This window comes from Oenanthe melanoleuca, chromosome 2 (genome assembly GCF_029582105.1).
Source record: "Oenanthe melanoleuca isolate GR-GAL-2019-014 chromosome 2, OMel1.0, whole genome shotgun sequence".
Classification (NCBI taxonomy): Eukaryota; Metazoa; Chordata; class Aves; order Passeriformes; family Muscicapidae; genus Oenanthe; species Oenanthe melanoleuca.
Genome location: NC_079335.1, coordinates 16,409,647 through 16,429,552, shown reverse-complemented (window position 1 = coordinate 16,429,552; position 19,906 = coordinate 16,409,647). Strand labels below are relative to the sequence as shown.

General features: G+C 33.8%; 1 protein-coding gene across 3 annotated transcripts in view; it reads right to left on the bottom strand.

Annotated features, from left to right (window-relative positions):
* The window catches only part of CSMD3 (CUB and Sushi multiple domains 3), a 578,246-nt gene that overhangs the window by 100,397 nt on the left and 457,943 nt on the right, over nucleotides 1–19,906 (bottom strand). For 2 of the 3 annotated variants that reach the window (XM_056483904.1, XM_056483905.1), the window contains 7 exons: nucleotides 13,807–13,920; nucleotides 13,011–13,106; nucleotides 11,942–12,145; nucleotides 8,871–8,995; nucleotides 6,532–6,628; nucleotides 5,558–5,662; nucleotides 595–713 (listed from right to left, as the gene is read on the bottom strand). In XM_056483904.1, coding sequence (XP_056339879.1) covers nucleotides 595–713; nucleotides 5,558–5,662; nucleotides 6,532–6,628; nucleotides 8,871–8,995; nucleotides 11,942–12,145; nucleotides 13,011–13,106; nucleotides 13,807–13,920 — 860 coding nt within the window. The remainder of the gene's footprint in view (nucleotides 1–594; nucleotides 714–5,557; nucleotides 5,663–6,531; nucleotides 6,629–8,870; nucleotides 8,996–11,941; nucleotides 12,146–13,010; nucleotides 13,107–13,806; nucleotides 13,921–19,906) is intronic. The other variant, XM_056483906.1, reaches the window with a different exon arrangement.

Genomic DNA, 19,906 nt, shown 5'->3' with positions numbered 1-19,906 from the left:
GAAAATACTTTCCACTTTTTTCCTATAGGCAGACAGGTTCCTACTGATGATTTACAATCACTGCATTTCCCCTGGATATACCTTTTGCTAGTGCAAGGACATTGCAAATTTATTTGGCACCAAATACACCCCTAATTGATAAACATTTTGGAAGAAAAGCCCCAAGAAATTGTTGAAAGAAAACAACAGACACTGTCTGATTTACTAAGAAAAGTTCTCTTTGTTTATTCTTGGTCCCCCTCTTTACTTACTTTCTTTTTACTTCTGCTCATAGAGAACTACTGTTAATTGTTCATCAAGTTATTTTGACTTAATTTTGGTGGCAGTTCATGGTTCAGCTATAATTATCAAAGATACCATCAGTATTATCTTCCACCTATAATCACTAATGCAGAAGAAGCACTGAGCCATACATTTCTGATGGAATATTTGGATAGTTCTTAATTTACTATCTGGTAGAAAAGCAAACAGCACTGTAAACTTGTGTGTACACAATTCCTGAAGAGCTCAGCATCCATTTTGCACTGACAGTCTCAAACATAACCATGTTAAAGAACTAAAAGGCACCATTTGAAAATAGGAAACTTGACTTACCTGAAGAGAATAACCCTGGTCACACTGGAAAGACACCACATCTCCAACCATGTATCTGTCTCCAATTTTGATCCCATTACTTGGGGTCTGTGGTTCAGGACAAGAGTCCAAACCTATAGCTGAGAAAAATAGAGAAGTTTAGTTATTCTAATGAACAAAAAATTGGTTTTTAAATTTGGATAGCACTGTGTACAATGCACATAGGTATGCTGTGTTGATAAGCTTTAGGGTGCTTTTGGGAATCAGCAGTTGCCAGTGGACAAGTAGCATTATTTTGGAACAACTGTGTATAAGGAGAAAAAATTCTTCTTTTCTGAGTAAAGGAAAAGGATCAGTGTGGCAACAAACACTTCCTAACTTGCACTCTCATTTCTAAAATTCCACTATCTCCTGGCACAGACTCATTAATTTCTAAATCACTCCTAATTACAGCCTTCATAATTCAGACTAGGAGCACCTCCACTATTCTTTACCAGCATGTGTTCCAGGGGAGGCTGGCCAACGCTTCGCCAGCTGCAAAACACAGGGAAACGTTGCAAAGTGCTTTCCTTTAGAAGTGCCCTCCTTCATTCCATCCTCCACAGGTCTGACTCAAATCCTTCATTCATTTACACACACATACACACACAAAATAAATGCTTGCATCAATTTTTGTCTAATCTGTTATGTTTCAAGAAGCATCTATAGAGCTATAACAGTAATATTTTGAATTTCTGATTGCAACAGAATAGTTTGCCAAGTGATCATGTGCTTTTTTTCATAATCATCAAAAAGACAAAGAATTTTTTTTATTGCATCTACCCAGGAAGATCCAGGAATGTAAGAAAGTGTAATCAACTAAGTTGCTTTCTTTGTCTATTGTAAGAATTAAACTCAAGTTGTGAAGTCAGGACTATTACACAACTAGGCATTAGTACACGGGATAATAGAGAAGCATTATGGGATCCAATTATGGCCACCTACTACCTCAGAACATTATCAAAATCTGCATGTTTTAAAACCTACTACAGTAACTCATCACTTCATGTAAGATTCTCACTAAGTAAAAACTACCATTTGAAGTGTTAAAATTGTGCTTTTTTATACAATATGAAAGAAGAGAGCTAATGAATATTTTTAGCTTTCAAATTCTATCTTCTGTTCTCAAACTAGAGAAGAGCAAAGAACCCATTTTGAAAATGACTGATGGACCTAGACAGACTTTTTATATTTCAGACATCTAGACTGCAATCCAGTCAATGTACAAAGTACAAATGCAAAATAACAAGTGTGCTTGGCTTGCACAGATGATTGCTTATAATCTGTTTTGAACAGTCAAACAAAGAATTAGCAGGTTTCAGTTTCCAGTTACTGAACCTTCAGTTGAAATGCATAACCTACATGAATACTCAGGCCATGAAAAATGAAATGAGTTCACCTAGGTGCCTTTCTCAGGCTACCTTAGCAGCCCAAACCACATTCACAGGTATTCATCCTATTTTCTCTCACTTCAATTAATAAAATAATATTTCGAAAAAAAATTCAGTCTGAACATCTAAAATATCTTTCAAGAAACTGAAACAAATTTTGCCATCTTCTCAGCCAAGGACTAATTCAGAATTTGTGTCTCTGAAGTGTCATGAAATTTATTCAGGTCATAAATGTACTCATAAATGTATTAATAAACCACAGTCTCTTCATTATTTGTGGAGCATGAATAGCTTCTTGAACTACATTATACTACTCTCATGGTAAAATGTGTTAGATTCTTGAACTTTCCTATCCAATGGCAAGAAAAAGAGGTTTTAACATATGCATTCAATGAAAACATACTTTCATTATTTTCTGCTTTTCAGACAAGAACTGTATCTAAAGAAAAATAAGCTACTTGATGCTATGTCTTGTCTCCAGCAGCTCCTGTTATGCTCAACATAAAAACCTACCAATGAAATTTTTAATAATACAAAACATTAGTTAGAGAAAATGGGTAATAAATCAAAAATTTTATAGTGGTATAAAACATATAAACATTACAGAAGTGTTTAACAAACCATTCTGTGGCATTCCTTGTTGGCAAAGTTCAGGTGATATAATGTATTTTCAATGAAATATATTTTTGTATTTAAGATATCCAATGTAATACAAAAAAAATATTATTATGGATAAAACAACAATTTATGGATTCAACAGAGAAGTAAAAATATTATAGAAAAAACATATATAAGAACACTATTCAGTTTCACAAATGAACACCTAATTCTTTATGTCAAAGCATCATTTACTTGGTGTTAAAATATTTCTTCAGCAAATAAAGTTCCTTCTGTTTTCTTTCACTTTTATATTAGCATTTGGATTTTTAGAAGCTGAAAAATAATCCCTAGTAGACAGGACAAAAAAACTTCATGAGGGATGAAAAGAGAGGTTGGAAATTAAACAGAATGAAACCTTCTTAGAGAAATCTATGGCTGAAATGAAAAAGTAATCATTTTGGCAAGTGGGGTGCACTTCCCCTCAGACTTGTGTCTCCTAGAACTGGTGAAATAGACTTGCAAGATGCACTACAAATTGAACTAAAACAATCTTTATGACAAGCTCGTTTGAAAAATGCTTCATATAAATCTTTAATTTTGATGTGATTTTGCATGAGAACCATGCACCAATACTTCAAATACCAGGACTTTAATTTAACTGACTCTTCATGATGTCCATGGCCAGCATGTGCTCCAATTTAATGAAACAAATTTATGAAACACTGACATTAAAATCTGGCCCTTACTTTCCATCTTCTAGCTGTCTTTATAAACATAATCACAGCTTTTAGAGCAAGAACTGCTGCCTGAGAGTCAGATATGACCAAGACAAGTGAAGAGAGCAATTCTGCACCTCTTTCTTTCTGTAGAAATTTCCTCACAAATACAGCAGTTTTGTGAGTTCTGGAATTGCAAGAAAACATCCTCTTAGTTGTAGAAAAATGCAAGAGACAAAAAAGCAAAAGATACACAAGGTACAGTTTCTCTTGTCTTCCTTCCTAGCAACGACAACAAAGTGTTGTCCCTTAGATTTAAACTCCCATATCAAATTTGATTCAGCCCAGTACAGAATTTTCCATAGTCTCTTCTTGAAAAACAATTGAATGACAGATGGAAAAAAAAAAAATCATAAAACTTTCACAGGTTATAGAGACTATATCTTTCTTAGAGAATAGTGGAGGAGTAAGAGTCATGGATTCAAGGAGTGAAACAGCTGGTTCCTAGCACTTGAAATCCACACTAAGCAATTAACTATAAGGTTTCAGGACAGCTGACCCCAACTGAACAAATTCCATACCATATGGCACCATGCTCAGCATATAAACTAAGGGGAAAAGCTGGCTGGGGACTGCTGCTTGTGAACTGGCTGAGTATCAGTGGGTGGTGAATAACTGCATTGTGCATCATTTGTTTTGTATATTTGAATTTGATTGTTATTATTTTGTTTATTTATATATTATTAGTATTTTCCCTTCATTTTCTGTTCCATTAAACTGTTTTTTCCAAATCTGTTTTCCATCCTACTTGGGAGCAGGGAGAGGGAAGTGAACAAGCAGCTTTATGGTGCTTAGTTGCTGTCTGGGTTAAATCACCACAGACTGTATGATGTTTTAATCACATATCTCTATCAATTGAACAAGAAAAGTTAATTAATCATTTATCTTGTAAAACAGCATATTTCACTGAGCTATTGGTTAATTGGATATCTACTGAGAGACATCAGTACTATTTGCTGAATCACAAATTTTCAACATATACTTTGGGTTTATACACTCACACAGAAAACATTATTTTTGTGCAGATTCACACACACATCCCTGTATAAATCCATACACATATTTGATTCTTGATATGGGCCAATAACTTAAATAGTGTAAAGCAAGTCTTTTTTTAAAGGTGGAGGTTGTATGCAGGCAGTATATTACACATATTATTTGGACATGTGGGAATACAAAGGTTTTGAAAGTCCATTTTCACTTTCACTGGATTCAGTCTCATTTTATTTCATTTTCATGACTTCCTGACATTTTTTTCTCATCTAAAGTTGTAAGCAGCTGAGAGACTATCTCCATCTCAAGGAAATGGCAGAATAATTCTACCTATAATTAATGTTTAGTTATAGACAAGCGATCAGGCAGTAATTTTGCAAGGCTGTGTTCTCCAACTGGCTAATCAGACAACCAGAGCATGGGATTTGCATATGGTAAAACTGACAAGAAATAACAGAGACACAATTATGCAGATCAGACACCAGAACCAATATAAGCAGAGGGAACCTCACAGCTGGTGATTGCCAGGATTCCTGTCAGTCATCTGAGACAAAGTCATTCAGACAGAAAGCATGTTTATAATTACAGCCTTTTCCACTGGTGAGGTACTCAGCAACAATAAAAACCATTTGAAATAATTCAGTGTTCTCACCAACCTGCAGGCATTTCTCAGTAGAGATGCACAACTGCTAGTTTTAGACTATTCTTTCTCTACTCTTTGCCAAGGGTGACTAGTATTTGTGTCCTACACAAACATACTCTAAAATACATGTGTAATTGCATCGAGCATAATTTGTAGATTTTGGAAGGAGTGGTGGGGTGTGGAGCTGCAGGGGTGGCATCTGTAGGAAGAGACCAGGGCTGCAATGGACATAATGAATTAGGATTGTCACACAAGGATATCTGCATTTATTTCTCTCTGCTGTAGGTCAGAAAAGTTTTCCAGAGAGCAAAAGCAACTTGAGGATAAAGCAAGACAAACTAAATTTCACAGTCCTTATAGTACACTTTTCAGGCCTGAATTTGGTCACTTGGATTTAAATTAGGGTTTTCTAATGACTTTGAGGTTACAGTATGTAGCACATTATGTGCAATAGGACTAAATATTTCTCTGTTTTAGAGTTCAGATAGAACTGATTCTGGAACCTGCAAGTGCTCTTTATTAATTGAATATTTCTGAATTACCTGTATACTCAAGGTGAAATCCAGCAGCTGAAACACTGATATCAGACTGAAAATTGAGGTACAGGTTGTTTGATGTGCTGTTTAGAAGTGGAGGTATGGTTGTTCCTGAAAAGAGAATTAAAAATATTATTTAAATGCAGAGAAAGTGAAATAAAAGCAGACATAAGGGTGTGTTTGTTTGTATGTGTGTGTGTGTGTGTGTGTGTGTGTGTGTGTGTGTGTGTGTGTATAAACAGGGTTAAGAAGAGAAAAAGAGAAAGTAGGAGAGGGGGGGAGAGAATGAAAGCAGGAGATAGGTCACATAACCAGTTCTACAATATTCTGTCATCATAGATGCTATCAAATACCTGTCCCTATAAAAGTTTTATTACATTTTCAGTGCACTGCAATATCAGAGACATGAACGACAGACAAGGAAAGGGTAATATAAATTTATATTATTTGCTTTTACCCACAAAAGGAGAAATATTCACTAGGGTCTTTTTAAAAGCCAGAGCAAATCCTGTCACCAAAATGATTCTAAACATAACAGTCACATGTATCAAGCAGCTCTGAAAATACAATGCAGGACTGTTCTTAGAAATGTGATGGACTATTTATTTGTGTTTCAGCATAAGACAAGACAATATCATTGCCTCTGATCTCTTAGCATACACATGTATTTAGTATAATGAAAAAAAAAAAAAAAACAAAAACCCAAGAAAAAGTGAGAAATTGTGAGAAAAACATTTAGAGAGGTCTAGTTTGGAAGCCTCTGAGTGTTATTTCATTTCTAACATTTTAAAAGATACAGGTTTATGAAAATCTGCTAAGCAATGACTGATTAAACAGAGATAATATTACCTAATTGCTAATTGTAGGGGAAACAAACACACATACCATGCTCAAGCATGCTTACACACATAGAAACAGCTGTGTGTTTACAGTAAAGAGTTGAATCTGTGTATTATTTACTGAAAAATCTTTTCAGTCACCTGAATAACTTCCAAGCCTTGGAGCATTGTTGTCAGCACCATCATAAAAGTCTAAGGAATCCCAGTTGTGTTCTGTGGCAAAACTCACCACTTGCACCTATGAAGAAAAATGTGAGGTAAAGAACACAAACTTCTTCCACTCTTTATTCAAGCTCAAAGATGACTCTAAATTGTAGCCTCTGTTGCTTTCAGTCATGAGAAGTTGTCTTGCTCTCCTTGTCAAAGAGAATGGAAAATCATCCTTAAGTGAACAAAATGGCAAGTACTTTTTATTTGATTGCCAATTCAAACTATAAATCCTGTAACCCTTAGTGACAACCACGTATTACCTCTGCCAAAATCCACACAGCCATGAAAATCAGATGGGTATAGAATATGATTCTCTTGTTTGGAGGACATTGAGTAGAAGATGAAACATGGTATTTTCAATTACTGCAGTTTTTTCTCTCTGTAATTTCTCCAGGAGTAAACTAGTCCCAGAGGGATGCATGATGCCTCATCTATTTTGCCATTTTAAATCTTGCCTCCAGGTAAGAGAAAACTGCTTTGTTTGGTTACCTTCATCACCAACTCATCTCCTGAGGTGGAGCAGTCACTAGCATGCTACAAACAAAAGGCAGAATAGTCACTTCATTTCTTCCAGAGGTGACAACATTCTTCCACTCATAGGGAGATGCCAAGTGCTAAGGAGACAAACTGCAAGAAGGAGGCTATACCTATTCTCATATAGTGAAATCACACCTTACAAAGTAGAGAAATATCAGATTCTTGTTCCTGTTTAGCAAGGGAGAGTTTCTGGTATTAGCTTCTTTTGTTGTACCTGTTTACTGAAAAGCTTTAAAAGAGATAGAGGCATGATGAAACCCTAACCCATCTCAGAAAGGCCTTAGTCATTAAGTCAAAGTTTCTTTTGCTTCACTCCTTTTTCTCTAGAATGAAATAGTTGCAACAGAAGACATAAATACCACTTCCAGTAAAACCAAGTAATGAAGTCATTTTTCTGTGTGAAATATGTGACTTGGACCTTGTTCCACATAAAATAAATGTTCAGTTTGGCCACATATTTCTTGGATGGGGGCCTCAAATAATGTATCAATTTCTGTAGGAATTGGTCAGATACTATAGCTAAAGGATTTCTTTTTCTTAAGTGAAGCAGTGAAGAGGACCTGACTATTAGCATGCTTCAGATACTTGAAGAAAGTAAAATATATATATTTTTATTACAACTCTGGAGCAAAAGAATACCACAAAGATTAAACACCTAAATTGAAACCAAAGTTAATAATTTAATCACTTCATTAGTGATTCTGAAAAATGCAGCCTGCTATAAGAGATAAGCACTTCCAAAAAGCAACAGTTATGGCCTAAATCAGGAGGACAGTTACTGCCTAATTTAAATCCTCTCACAGAACAAAGTATCCTGTCAGGTGTTCTAGTCAGCCGTTTAAATCAAGTAGTGTTCCTCAAAATCAATCTCAAAACTGATTTAGGCTATAAAATATTATTGAAATATCTGTAATTAAATTTATTAAAAAGCTTTAATAAACTGACAACATTTGTTCTGATTTTCTTTATTAAGCCTTTACCTACATAAAATGAACTCTATCTATTCATTTTTCACGGCAATTACATTTTGAACTAGGATAGACATGGAAAACTTGTTGTCATGATTTCTTGATGTGCATTTTGCTAGGAATTTTTTCAGAAGATGCTTAGAAGTCCTAATTTATTAAATTCAACTGCCTGTGCAATAACCAGATTTCTGTCAGTTTCTTTAGTGAACTCTAGAGACATGCATGATTAAGCTTAATGGATACTTTCCTACTGTGTGTTCTATGGAGTTAAATGAACACTCTGAAGCAATTTTAAAAATAAATTCCCATGCCATGTAGAAACATAATGAAGCATCTTTACATCACAGTGAACTTTCATAAACATAGAGTAAATAATAGAGTTTCTAGGAAAACATATATAACTTGTCATTGAAAGCAATTAATTTAATTTCACTGTAATAAAGAAGAAATATAAATTTGGGGAAGGCAAAATAGAATTCTTAGGAAGGCTCTCTACTTCCCTTGGCTTATAAGGATATATCACTGATCTATCAAAATACATTTTGAAGTCATTGTGATATTCTTCTAAGTAAAAGGCTACAAGTGCATCTTTTAAAATCTTATAACTTTCAATTACTGCATACTTAAAAAGATATGCAATAAAGTCAATTTTCAAAATCATTAATGAGATAGAAAAACTGTACAGATAAATGATCTTTTCACCTTTTGCATCAGGAAAAACAGTTCTAAATATGATGATAGCAAGCAAATAGCAAGTGCACTTACTTGAATCCCAGCTCCCTCTGGTACTGTGATCTTCCACACACAATTCAGATTGTTATCATAAGGCTCAGGATAACCAGGAGATAAAATGGTCCCTTTGCGCTTTGTTAAAATGCCACCACAGGGCACTGAAAGGAAATGCATCAGGCAAGAAAAGAAGTTGGAAGCTTCAGAAGTGAGAAGACTTATTATAAAAGCTTATGCAATGAATGAAAACTTTTTTAATTGATGCTACATTAAAAAAATATATGGTTCAGGAAAATCAAATTTTTTATCTCAAAACTCTTCTTTCAACTGACCAAAAAGGAATAGAATAAAATTAGAATTATGTCAGTTTCCTAACTGACAGAATCATGCTAATATTCCCCTTATTTATTTGACGTTTACAGAGTGAAATCCATTATATTGTCTCCTGGTAATCTTACAAAAATAAAGCATTTTTTAAGTCTTAGATTGAAGTTTTAAAAGCTATGTATTGTATTACTATAAAAGATAAAAATTGTCACAAAAAAAGGTAACATTCTTCTTTCTTTTTAATATTCTTTCATTCATTCTTTCTAATATTGCTCCTCTAAATAATTAATAACTCCAGTCTCAACTCCCTGACTGTTCTCTGCTTGTGTGAGTTATTCCATTATAGTCTGTGGATCTACTGCATAAGTAAAGAATTTGCAAGATCCTTGCAAGACTACATTCATCACATCTGTGTCCACAGATTAATATAAGTGTTATGCATGAAACAGGACAGACACATTAAGTACCATCAAGTATCTCTTTCGAATGTTCAACTTGAATGCACCTTGTCTATATCATTAGAGGCTCTAACAGAGACAAAGAATATTACATCTTAATCTGCATACAGATATTCTGTTGGTATTTTGAAGATGAAGGAAAAGATGGATGAGATGGTTTATCAAGTCCATTAGAAGCTAATCTATCACTTCTATGCAACATCACTAAGTTGTGAAGGGATTTCAGGAGCTGCAAATATGAGGATTTAGAAAATAGATAAGATGTAACTTATCTTAATAATAAATATTGTAGATACATAATGTGTGGCAGAAGATTAATAGAATGTGTTTAGAACTACATGGATAAATTAAATGCTAGTGCCACTTAAAGTGTTTATAAACAATTACTCATAAAAGGATGAGCAGATGGAATGGTTGATGCCACGCTGCACCTTGAGTGTTGTGTTAATTTTTGGGCCTCTCACTACAAGAAAGACATTGAGGTGCTGGAGTCCAGAGAGGACAATAAAGCTGGCAAAGGCTCTAGAAAGTTCAATATCAGAGTGGCTGAGGGAGCTGGGGCTGGTCAGCCTGGAGTAAAGAACGCTCAGGGAGACCTTATCACTCTACAGCCTAAAAGGAACTTGCAGCCAGGTGAGGGTTGGGCTCTTCTCCCATGATAAGGCAAGAGGACATTGCCTCAGGCTGTGCCAGGAGAGGTTCAGATTGGACATCTGGGAAGCTCTTCACAGGCAGAGTGGTGAACCATTCAAATGTGCTGCCCAGAGCAGTGGTGGAGTCACCATCCCTGTAAGTGTCCAAGAAAAGGCTGGATCTGGCACTTAGTGCTGTAGGTGACACGGTGATGTTTGATCAAAGGTCAAACTCGATAACCTTGGGTGTCTTTTCTGACCTTAATGATTCTAGATTCAATAATTCTATATCTATTATGAGAATATGTAATATTAAAACACTCACTAGAATTAAGGCAATTTAATATGGTCACATCTACCACTTCAATTATTAAACTGTTTTAGTTTAATACAATTTTCACCTTATAGGTATTTTAGCACCTTTATTGACACAGGAATTTTCACACAAAAGGTGGCCTGTAACCGTTCCTCAGTTTAGATTCTCTACAGATATATAGCTTTTTCTTCATAGACTAAATCATGTATTAAAATATTTATAATGTATTATGATCAGTGTCCAAAAGAATGACTTCAACACTTTGTCAAGTTGTGATATCAGAAAAAACAGGGGAATATAATTCAAGAGGAAAAGAAGTAAACAATTCTACTGATTTATCTGTAATCCAGGAGACTAAACGAGATACAGTTATACACTTCATCTTCCAGCTGATATAGAAATTGTGGTTTTATTGCCATGTCTGAAAGAGTGTAAATCAACATCATGTGTTTAAAACTCAGTTAATCATATTTTACCAATATTACCCCACTGATACTTAGCCTTGATCTATAGCAGGATTTTGGCATTTTGGGGATAATCTTTTAATTTACTAAAAAACACTCATACTCTACCAGGCACCATCAGCTGGTTACATGGCAGATGAAACATCAGCCTAATGAAAATATATTCTTTATTTTCTTTTCATCTACTCACCTAAACCTCTTTATGTACTCTGCTGGAGTCAGTATCACAATGGCATTTTTGCAATGGGTTATGATATTTTTAATAAAAAATTCTGTTCCCTATCAGAAAAAGTAAAGTGGGGATTTTCATTGCAATTACTAGTTTTCCAGTTGGTCTAAATCAGTTTATTAATATCAATGAATGCACATTAATTTAAGAATTTAGAGAATTTAATCTCAAAGTCACTAGAAGTAAACAATGTTTGTTTTCTGATCTGAAAAGCTACTGGCCTTTTTCTGGCAAGTAACAAAATATTAATCTAACTATTTCTAAATCATTAATATAGTAGTGTTCTTCCTAATAGCTTGCAATATCTTGCTAGAGATCTGCAGTATGCAAGCATCCTAGTATTGCAAAAAGTCAGGGCACAAACTAATATTTCTGATTCTTGATTAAAGAGGGGCAGCCAGGAACTTCCAGGGATGTTAATGTAAGAGAAGCTATCACAAAAATGATGGCAGCAGAGCATGCTCATGAGACTTGTGAAAGTTCACAGCAAGGTTAACATAGAAATAGAATAGAAAAGTTTGAATAGAAAGGAGAATAAAACTTAACCTTGAATAAAAAAGAAAAATTAAAGTAAGCAAGAATAAAATACTATACCAATGACAAAGAATAAACACATTCAACTAGAAAATAGTCTACACTTTAAGCTGTAATTAGTTATATTAAAAAGCCTTAGGAACTCACCAATACATGTAGGGAGTGAATCATTCCATTGTGCCAATGCATTTGGTACTGTATCACATCTAATTGCTGTTGACCCATGGAGGATATAGCCTGGATTGCACTCAAAAAGAACCAGTGAACCAACTGCAAATTCATTTCCAATCCTTTTTCCAAATCTGGGTTCAGGCACAGAGCTACACTGTGTTGCACTTGTTCTTGGAACAGCTGTGAACATGCAAACAATTGTGGATTCTTAATTTTAGATTTGGTGACGGAATACAGATATTGAACCACAAATATTTAAAATGTCTGGAAGAAACTTTCAGCTATTTCCCAGTTGAGCAAATTTCCATAATCCCCAAAGGAATCTTCACAATAGAGATTGCTCACTTTTTGATGTCTGAGTTACCATTTAGGAGAGCATAGCACTGATATCCTTGCCAAGATTGGAAGTAATGCATAAAATACACACGAAAACCTTTCTAAAATGACACATTTAAGAAATATTACCATGAGATACTCAACTAGTACAGAGTTTAAAAATAACATTTTGTGTCAGATATTTACATTTATTCATGTGGATTTCTAAATGCGTGTTCTGACTGTCAGATAAGGATTTATATGTAATGAAAGAATTAATTGCAGTTGCAAGTGCTGGTATATAAAAATTTCCTATTTGACCCATAAAAAGGCAAATAATGTAAATCAAGAAAAATATCTTAGTAAGATCATTTTTAGCCCACAGGAAATAACATTCACAACTATTCACATTTAAATTGAGAAATAAACCAGTTAGAGCACACAGATGGATCTAAAATTTGTCAATAAGATTAGCAAACAAAAACAGAAGTTTCGTATAACTGTCTTCTTAAATTTGGAGCCCTTCTTATGCTTCTTAAATATTTGATCTCAACTTTAAAATACAGGTAAAAGAATAGTTCCAAACATTTTTCAAAACATGTAGAAATAGTGACACTTGTTCTATTGTTAAAAAGCTGTTACTTTCCTCTTCATTCTCAGCCTGCTTCTCTGGTGATTCACAACCTATGATGAACAGAATAAATGTACACATTTTTCTAGGTTGTCTCACCTTGATAAACAAAATGAAATCCTTTAGCTGTTATTGGTCCAACTGAGGTAAATCTGACTGTGATCTGGTTCCCCGAACTCAGTGGAAGAGATTCACCTACTCAGACAATGAAAATATAAAGCTGTCATAGGCACTTTTTACTGAAGAAAACACCTGTCAACATCTTTGCACCTAGAAATAATATTCTCCAAACCCTGCTCTGCTTCAATAAATTTTGTAAAATACGTGCACTTTTAATATTTTATGTTGACAGTATTATGTCATTCTACAAAAGGGGAGTTTAAACTCATCTTACTTACTAGAAATATTTGTTGTTTTTTCCCTTTACCAAAACAAACAAACAATCCTTCCTAAAAAAACCCAAACCAAATCAACAACAGAAAGCCTAAATAAAAATGGAAAAAAAACCCCAAACCTAACAAAACTCCCAGTCCCTATCTCTATTTAAATAGACTCAACATATGACTGATCTATTTAATTTTACTTTTCTATTTCAAATTAATCACTGGATGAAGCCATAAATGCACAGAGTATGAACTCTTAAATACCCACAATATTAGCTAAATACCAAAAGAAAAAAAAATTAAAAAGTGATTTTTCTTCATTTATAAATGCAAAGATTTTGAAGTGCTTTTCATATATTTGCCTCAGATGAATTAAAAAAAAAAAAAAATAGGACAATCCTTTTTTTCTCTTTTTTTTTAATTTTTTTTATTATTTTTATTTTTTAAAATTTTATTTGTAGATTCATTAAAAAACTAAATAACGATATACTGACAGTTCTATTAAATGATACCTGAATGAGATCCTGAGAGAGAGGATAACAAAGATGACTGTAGGGCTGGGCCATCATATACTTCAACAACATCATGGAGTGATGTCTGGAAAAATACAAACTGGCCAAAAACAACTGAACAAACAGAAAGCAAAAGAAGGAAGAAGCATCAGTAGCCAAGACAAAAACCAAAACCAAAGGCAAACACAGGGAATAGAATAAGAAAGGGGAGGGGGGGAAAAGAGAGAGAACAAAATATATATTAATGTATGATATTAAAAATAACTGAATCAGCTGTCTTGATGCTTAATGTAGGTTATTTTTCACACCATTACAGTAGTAAAAGGATGAAAATACATCTAGAAGAGACAATGAAGGCACAGAACCCATACATATACATATACATATAATCATTAAAAGATTCAAGTAATTATGGAGCAAAACAATTTTTCTGTTGTTGAATTATTTTCTACTTTCAAATTCTGTGCCCTCCCCCACAAGTCTAAGTTCTTAATGCAATTTTCTCCCTTAAAATTCCAGGCATATTATTATAGACTGAGTTTTTAAAATTAATTCTATAGATAACCTTCTGTAACTTTTACTTACCTTGGATTTTTTCCTTTTTTTAAAGAATATTAACATTAAATATATCATAACTTTTGTGAAATACATAAGCAACTGATTTAAGGCAACAAGCACTTTTCAGAATACATTTATTGAATCACAAAAATCTTTATTTTTAAAGTAATTCTAGTAGAGCAACTCATTGCAAGGCCTATTTTTCAACTTAAATTCAAAGGTTTGCACAGCTCGTTTGAATTACAGGTGTTTTCACTTTCAATACAAGCAATCAGTGAAAAAAACCCCCCAAATTTGGGGTTAGTTTGGATCCTAGTACCTAGAAGACATTTATATCCAACACTACAAGCCGTGGAGAGGAAAATTACTTAGGAACTATCCATGTATAAAGGTGTAAGCAGTCAGATATTTTTATGTACTAGAACATCTGAAAAGAGAAACTGAAGCAGTTCTTGTTTGTCAGGTTAGACATTTTGGAACAAATATTCCAATGTGTTGCTACTAGGTTCTATTTGTTTGCCAAAAGTTCTAAGGTAGCTTCATTTTAGTTTTAGTTATAGAAGATGAAGCTTTTATCTTCAATTCTTTCAATTAATTTTACCCCCATAAACTTTAAAAATAATACATTAAAACTGCATTGTCTTCAGATTGTTGATTTTTGACTGATTTTTTTAAAAAAGGTAGTTCCATGTTCCTTACTCATGATCTTATCATATACACTTTTCAGTTTTAAAAAGCCTCTTTTTGAAGCATGTTATATTTATATAAAATTTGAAAAAAAGTTTTTCTGAGACACTTCCAGAGATTCTTATCCATTTTTTAACAGGAACTATAAGTGAGATGCTGAATTATCCTCATAATTTCTACTTCAGTTTCCAGAAAATTAATCAGTGATATTTTTAATAGTTCTGCTTATTTTCAAAATTATATTTATCTGGATTCAAGTCTTCTCTTTGCTGTTGCTAAAGACAACTAACAACCTTTTAATCCAGCTAATTGTTTATGTCACATTTTTTACGTTTATCTAATCTTTTTTCATACTCAATGAATTTCATTTTGCCATTGAGAAAAGTTCTTTGTGACTTCCACTGTTATTTCCAACTTTGAGTTAAGTTTCAAACTATGTATGGAAAATCAAGGCACGAGCTGAGGCTCCCATAACAAGCAAGCATAACTGTTATCAAGACCTGTATCCTGGGAAAACTGTAAAAATAGAATTGTTAAGCTATATTTGTATTTTAAAGAGTTATTGCAAAATATTTACCCACAATTTTACCATATAGTATGTCAAATTCCAAGGTCTTTTTGTATGTTTTGTAAGTATTTCAATATTGATTTGCCTCTAAATTTGTCTTCTGAACACTTTAATCTAAAAGTATAACACTGAAGAAACTGAACTAATACATGAATAATACCTTAAAATTAGTCACTTTAGAAAGAGAAAGGTCTTCATATAATTTTTGGATATTTGGTTTTTTCCACTATAATTTGTGCATTTCTTAATAAAATACAGACAAAAATATAAGAACATAACCAAAAGTTTCATTGACTGGAGATAAAATATATTTAGAAGAGATTTGAGGAGGCTGAGACATCAAAAGAAGTGACAAAGAGGAATTACTACCACAACATGGAACAGCAGAAAGATCAAGCAAGAGGCTTTGAGCCCTTTATAATCAATTTATGGATCAAGCTGCTTTCTCAAATTTAGCAGGAATATGCTGCAGCCATTAGGGAAGAAATAATCTAGAACCTGTTCCTTCCTTTTTCTGTCTCAGGATACTTTATTTTTATTAATTAAACTGAAAAATGTTGAAATATATAGTGACTGATACCTGGCCAGCTGACATATTGTCACAAAAAAGGAAATTCTGATTATTGGAAAAAGAACAGTTCATTATTCCTGTGTTTTCTCATGCTCATTGTTGTCTACTCCATTTAGTATGTGTTCTTTCTTTTATTTTCTAGTGTTTAAAAAGAATTTTCTTTAAATTAAATACTAACCAATACATTTGAAGTAATTTCAAAAATACCCTCTAAATTAACAAAAGCTGATAAAATATAAGTTAAGGATCCAGTATAGCTTGCCTTTGGGAAACAAATAATTGAAAACTATTATCCAGTTCTAATAAAGATCAAATCACTTAATCTGGAGAATTTGGGTGCATTTTTTTTTTTCCTTTAATGATGTATGGATAAGCATTCTCTGAATAATGACTCATTCTTAATCATCTGTTATTCCCAGTCAACTATCATGAAATACTGGAAGTCACCTGTCCAAACTTGACATCTAATGTTGGGGCTGCAAATTATTTCTGAATTTATGCTCATCTTGGCTCTCAATGCTTTGTAGCAATACTATTTAAAAATTAAATATATTTTTTCCCCTGTGTTTTGTGGTATAACCTTTTACTCACACATTTAGTTGTCCTTTATTTTACAAGATAAACAACTCAAAGTTGTTCAAAAAACACTTTCTCCTGAAATTTTTGATAGTTACTAATTTATGTACTTCTTAATAGATAAAGTACATTTTAAGGTGTTTTTTGTGTTTTTTTTTATATTTATATTTTAATTTTAAGGGGTTTTTGTGTGATTTTCTTTAATTTCAAAATTCCAGGTAAACTGTAATGTTAATATTGCCAAAAATTTAGGACTGTGAGTGACTCCATAATTCAAATTATGTCAGCACAAGCAAGCTCCCTTTTCAACAGACAAGAACTAGATGAACAGGCATTCCGTGCCTCTAAATATCTAGATGTCTCTATAGCCTTCATCTCTTTAACATCTGGATACTTTCAATGAGTTTGGAAAGCATCCAACAGCAGATGGAATTGCCAAAAATAGTGAGCTAGTTAAAAATTTCATCAAAGAAATTTTAGCTTCATTTTTAAAGAAGTAAATATGTAACGAGTTTACATCTGGCTGCTTTAAAAAAGATACTTATATAAGTATATATTATATATACTTTTATTATATATATTATGTAATTTAAATAGTATTAGATTATGAACAGTATTCTCACAAAGTTCTCACAAAAAAAATATTTCTCACAAAATTAGAAAATAGCAGACTAGAAGCCTTCACCAATTACCTAGTACAGTCCTTTTACAGACAAGATGGCCATTTAGAAAAGATTGCTCTGGACCATGTATAATAATATATAAAAATGTTTTGAATTTCTATGGGGATGGAGATCCCACCACCTCTTTGACCAACCTGAACCAGTGTCCTGCCTCCCTTACAGCTTTTATCTCTTGCCTTGCCTTGACTTACCTTTGTCCTTCTTTCCCTTGGCTGAACAGTGCTAACTCTACTTTTAATCATCCTTATCACCTCCAATATTTGCAGAAGTTGACCAGGACTATTTGCTCTATCACCTTCCCAGGAACAAAGGTGAGATCAATTGGCCTGTAGTTCCCTCAGTCCTTTTTGCTTTTCTTGAAGATAGGAATGTTGTCTTTTTCCAGCCCTTGGGAACCCCCCACAGCTGCCACAACCTTCCAAGGGCTCCTGACCTCCCATGTCCCATGGATTCATTATTGCCCAGTTTGTCTAAGTGCTCCATCACCTAGTCCTCTCTAAGTCACCCTGACTCTAGACTTTTCTGCTGCTCTCAGGGTTCCAGGATTGCTCAAGATTGGTCTATTGGCAAAGACTGTAGTTAAGAAGAAGTTTATTAATTCATGTTTCTCTGCAACATTTTTATTCAGAGACTTCACCCCAGATTCAATTCTATATGGATTTTGACATTCCTAACCCCATCTTTTCAGTGTATTTCAAGAGTTTGTATTTCTCCTCGAACATCTGACCTTGCTTCAACCTCTTGATTTTTTCTTTTTTTTTAACGTTCAAGTTTTATCATCAGCTCCTTGTTCATCTGTGCAGGGTCTTTGCCACCTTTGTTTGATAGTCTGATCATTGGCATGCACCATTACTTTCTTGAAGTGGCAATCCCTGAAAATAAAATGTTCTTTCTGGGTTTCTCATCTCTCTAGGGCCATGTACATTCATTGAATTGCTCACATTTCTTATGTATTGGGTCTGACTGAGATGGAGTTCAGTTTCTTTAGCAGCCCTGACAGGGTTGTGCTTGGCATTGGTAGCTGGAAGGGTGTTGATAGCACACCAGGGTTAACAGGGGGCAAGATCCTGAGAGCGGGGATGCAGCCAGGACAGCTGACCCAAAGCAACCAAAGAGATACTGCATTCCATATGATAGCAGCACAGATATGAAAGTTAAGGGAGAGAGAGGAAGGTGGGGGTGTTTTTCATCCTACAGTGTTTACTTTCTGGAGCAGCTGCTACATCTGCTGAGGCCCTGCTTCCCAGGAAGTGTCTGAACATCACTCTCTGATGGGAATTAGAGATTAACTGTTCCCTTTGCTTATGCACACACAAAGTCTTGCTTGTTTTTTTTTTTACTTTAAACCTGCTAGTTGTTTTCCACCTTATTTTCTCTCCCTTGTTCTGCTGGAAACAGCACTTACAGAGTGGCTTGGTGAGCACAGGACATCTAGCCAAAGTCAACCCACTACACTGATCCAGTAAAGAGTTAAACCTAACTCAAAATTCAAACATATAGCATGTAATTGCCATTAATGCTAGTACTGATCAAGTAGTATTTACCTGGATAAAATATATTTATTTTATATATTATGCCAGCTTTTGGATCTAAAGAAATACTCTTAATATATTACATGGGTAACAATGGAATAAGATGATATTATAACTCTTCACCCTGGATTTTCCCTTCTTAGGGATGTTTTGTGTGCCTAAGGATTTACTGAAATAGGTAAGCTTTAGTGTAAAATCAAGTCCACTACTGTTGTAATTCACTTTCTGCTAAGAAAATACTAGAAGGAATAGCATGGTTTAAGCATTGTAATACAGAAACTGAGATGTACAATTAATATAAGCCCTGTTGGTGAGGTTTTAGGTGTTTGTTTAAAGGCTGAATCAGTATTTATAATGCTAGGTCTTAATAACTCCTAAAGAAATATGAAAATTAGCCCTATTAATATAATAGGCCTCAATTTACCTTTACAGTTCTAAATACATATAAATGGCTCCCAGTAGGATCTGTTTCAGTCTGGAAAAGACATACATGAGCTACACTATGGTCATTATGTTCTACAATATCTTTACTGTTTCTCTTGCACCAAATTAGTTGGAAGAACAGAGCAAAATCCCAAGAAATAAAAGATAAATTGATTTGTTAAGAATGATAATTTAAAATTGTACTTAAAAATGGTAGATTAGATAATTTCCTCTGATATGTTTAAAACAGATTTCTTCTAACTGTGAATGAAAAAAAGATGTGTTCAGGTGTCTAACAGTTATGGTTCAAAATAGGTCTAATTTTAGAGCTAGAGTTCTTTCTCAGAATTTGTGGTTACTCTGTAGAAGTTAACTTCTCCTAGTTTCAAAAATAATTTCCATCTACAATCTAAATAATATTTCCAAAAAAGAGTCTTGTTCACAACATGAACAAATAAAATATGAAAATTTTATTTCTCAGTGAAAAAAATGCATAAAAATC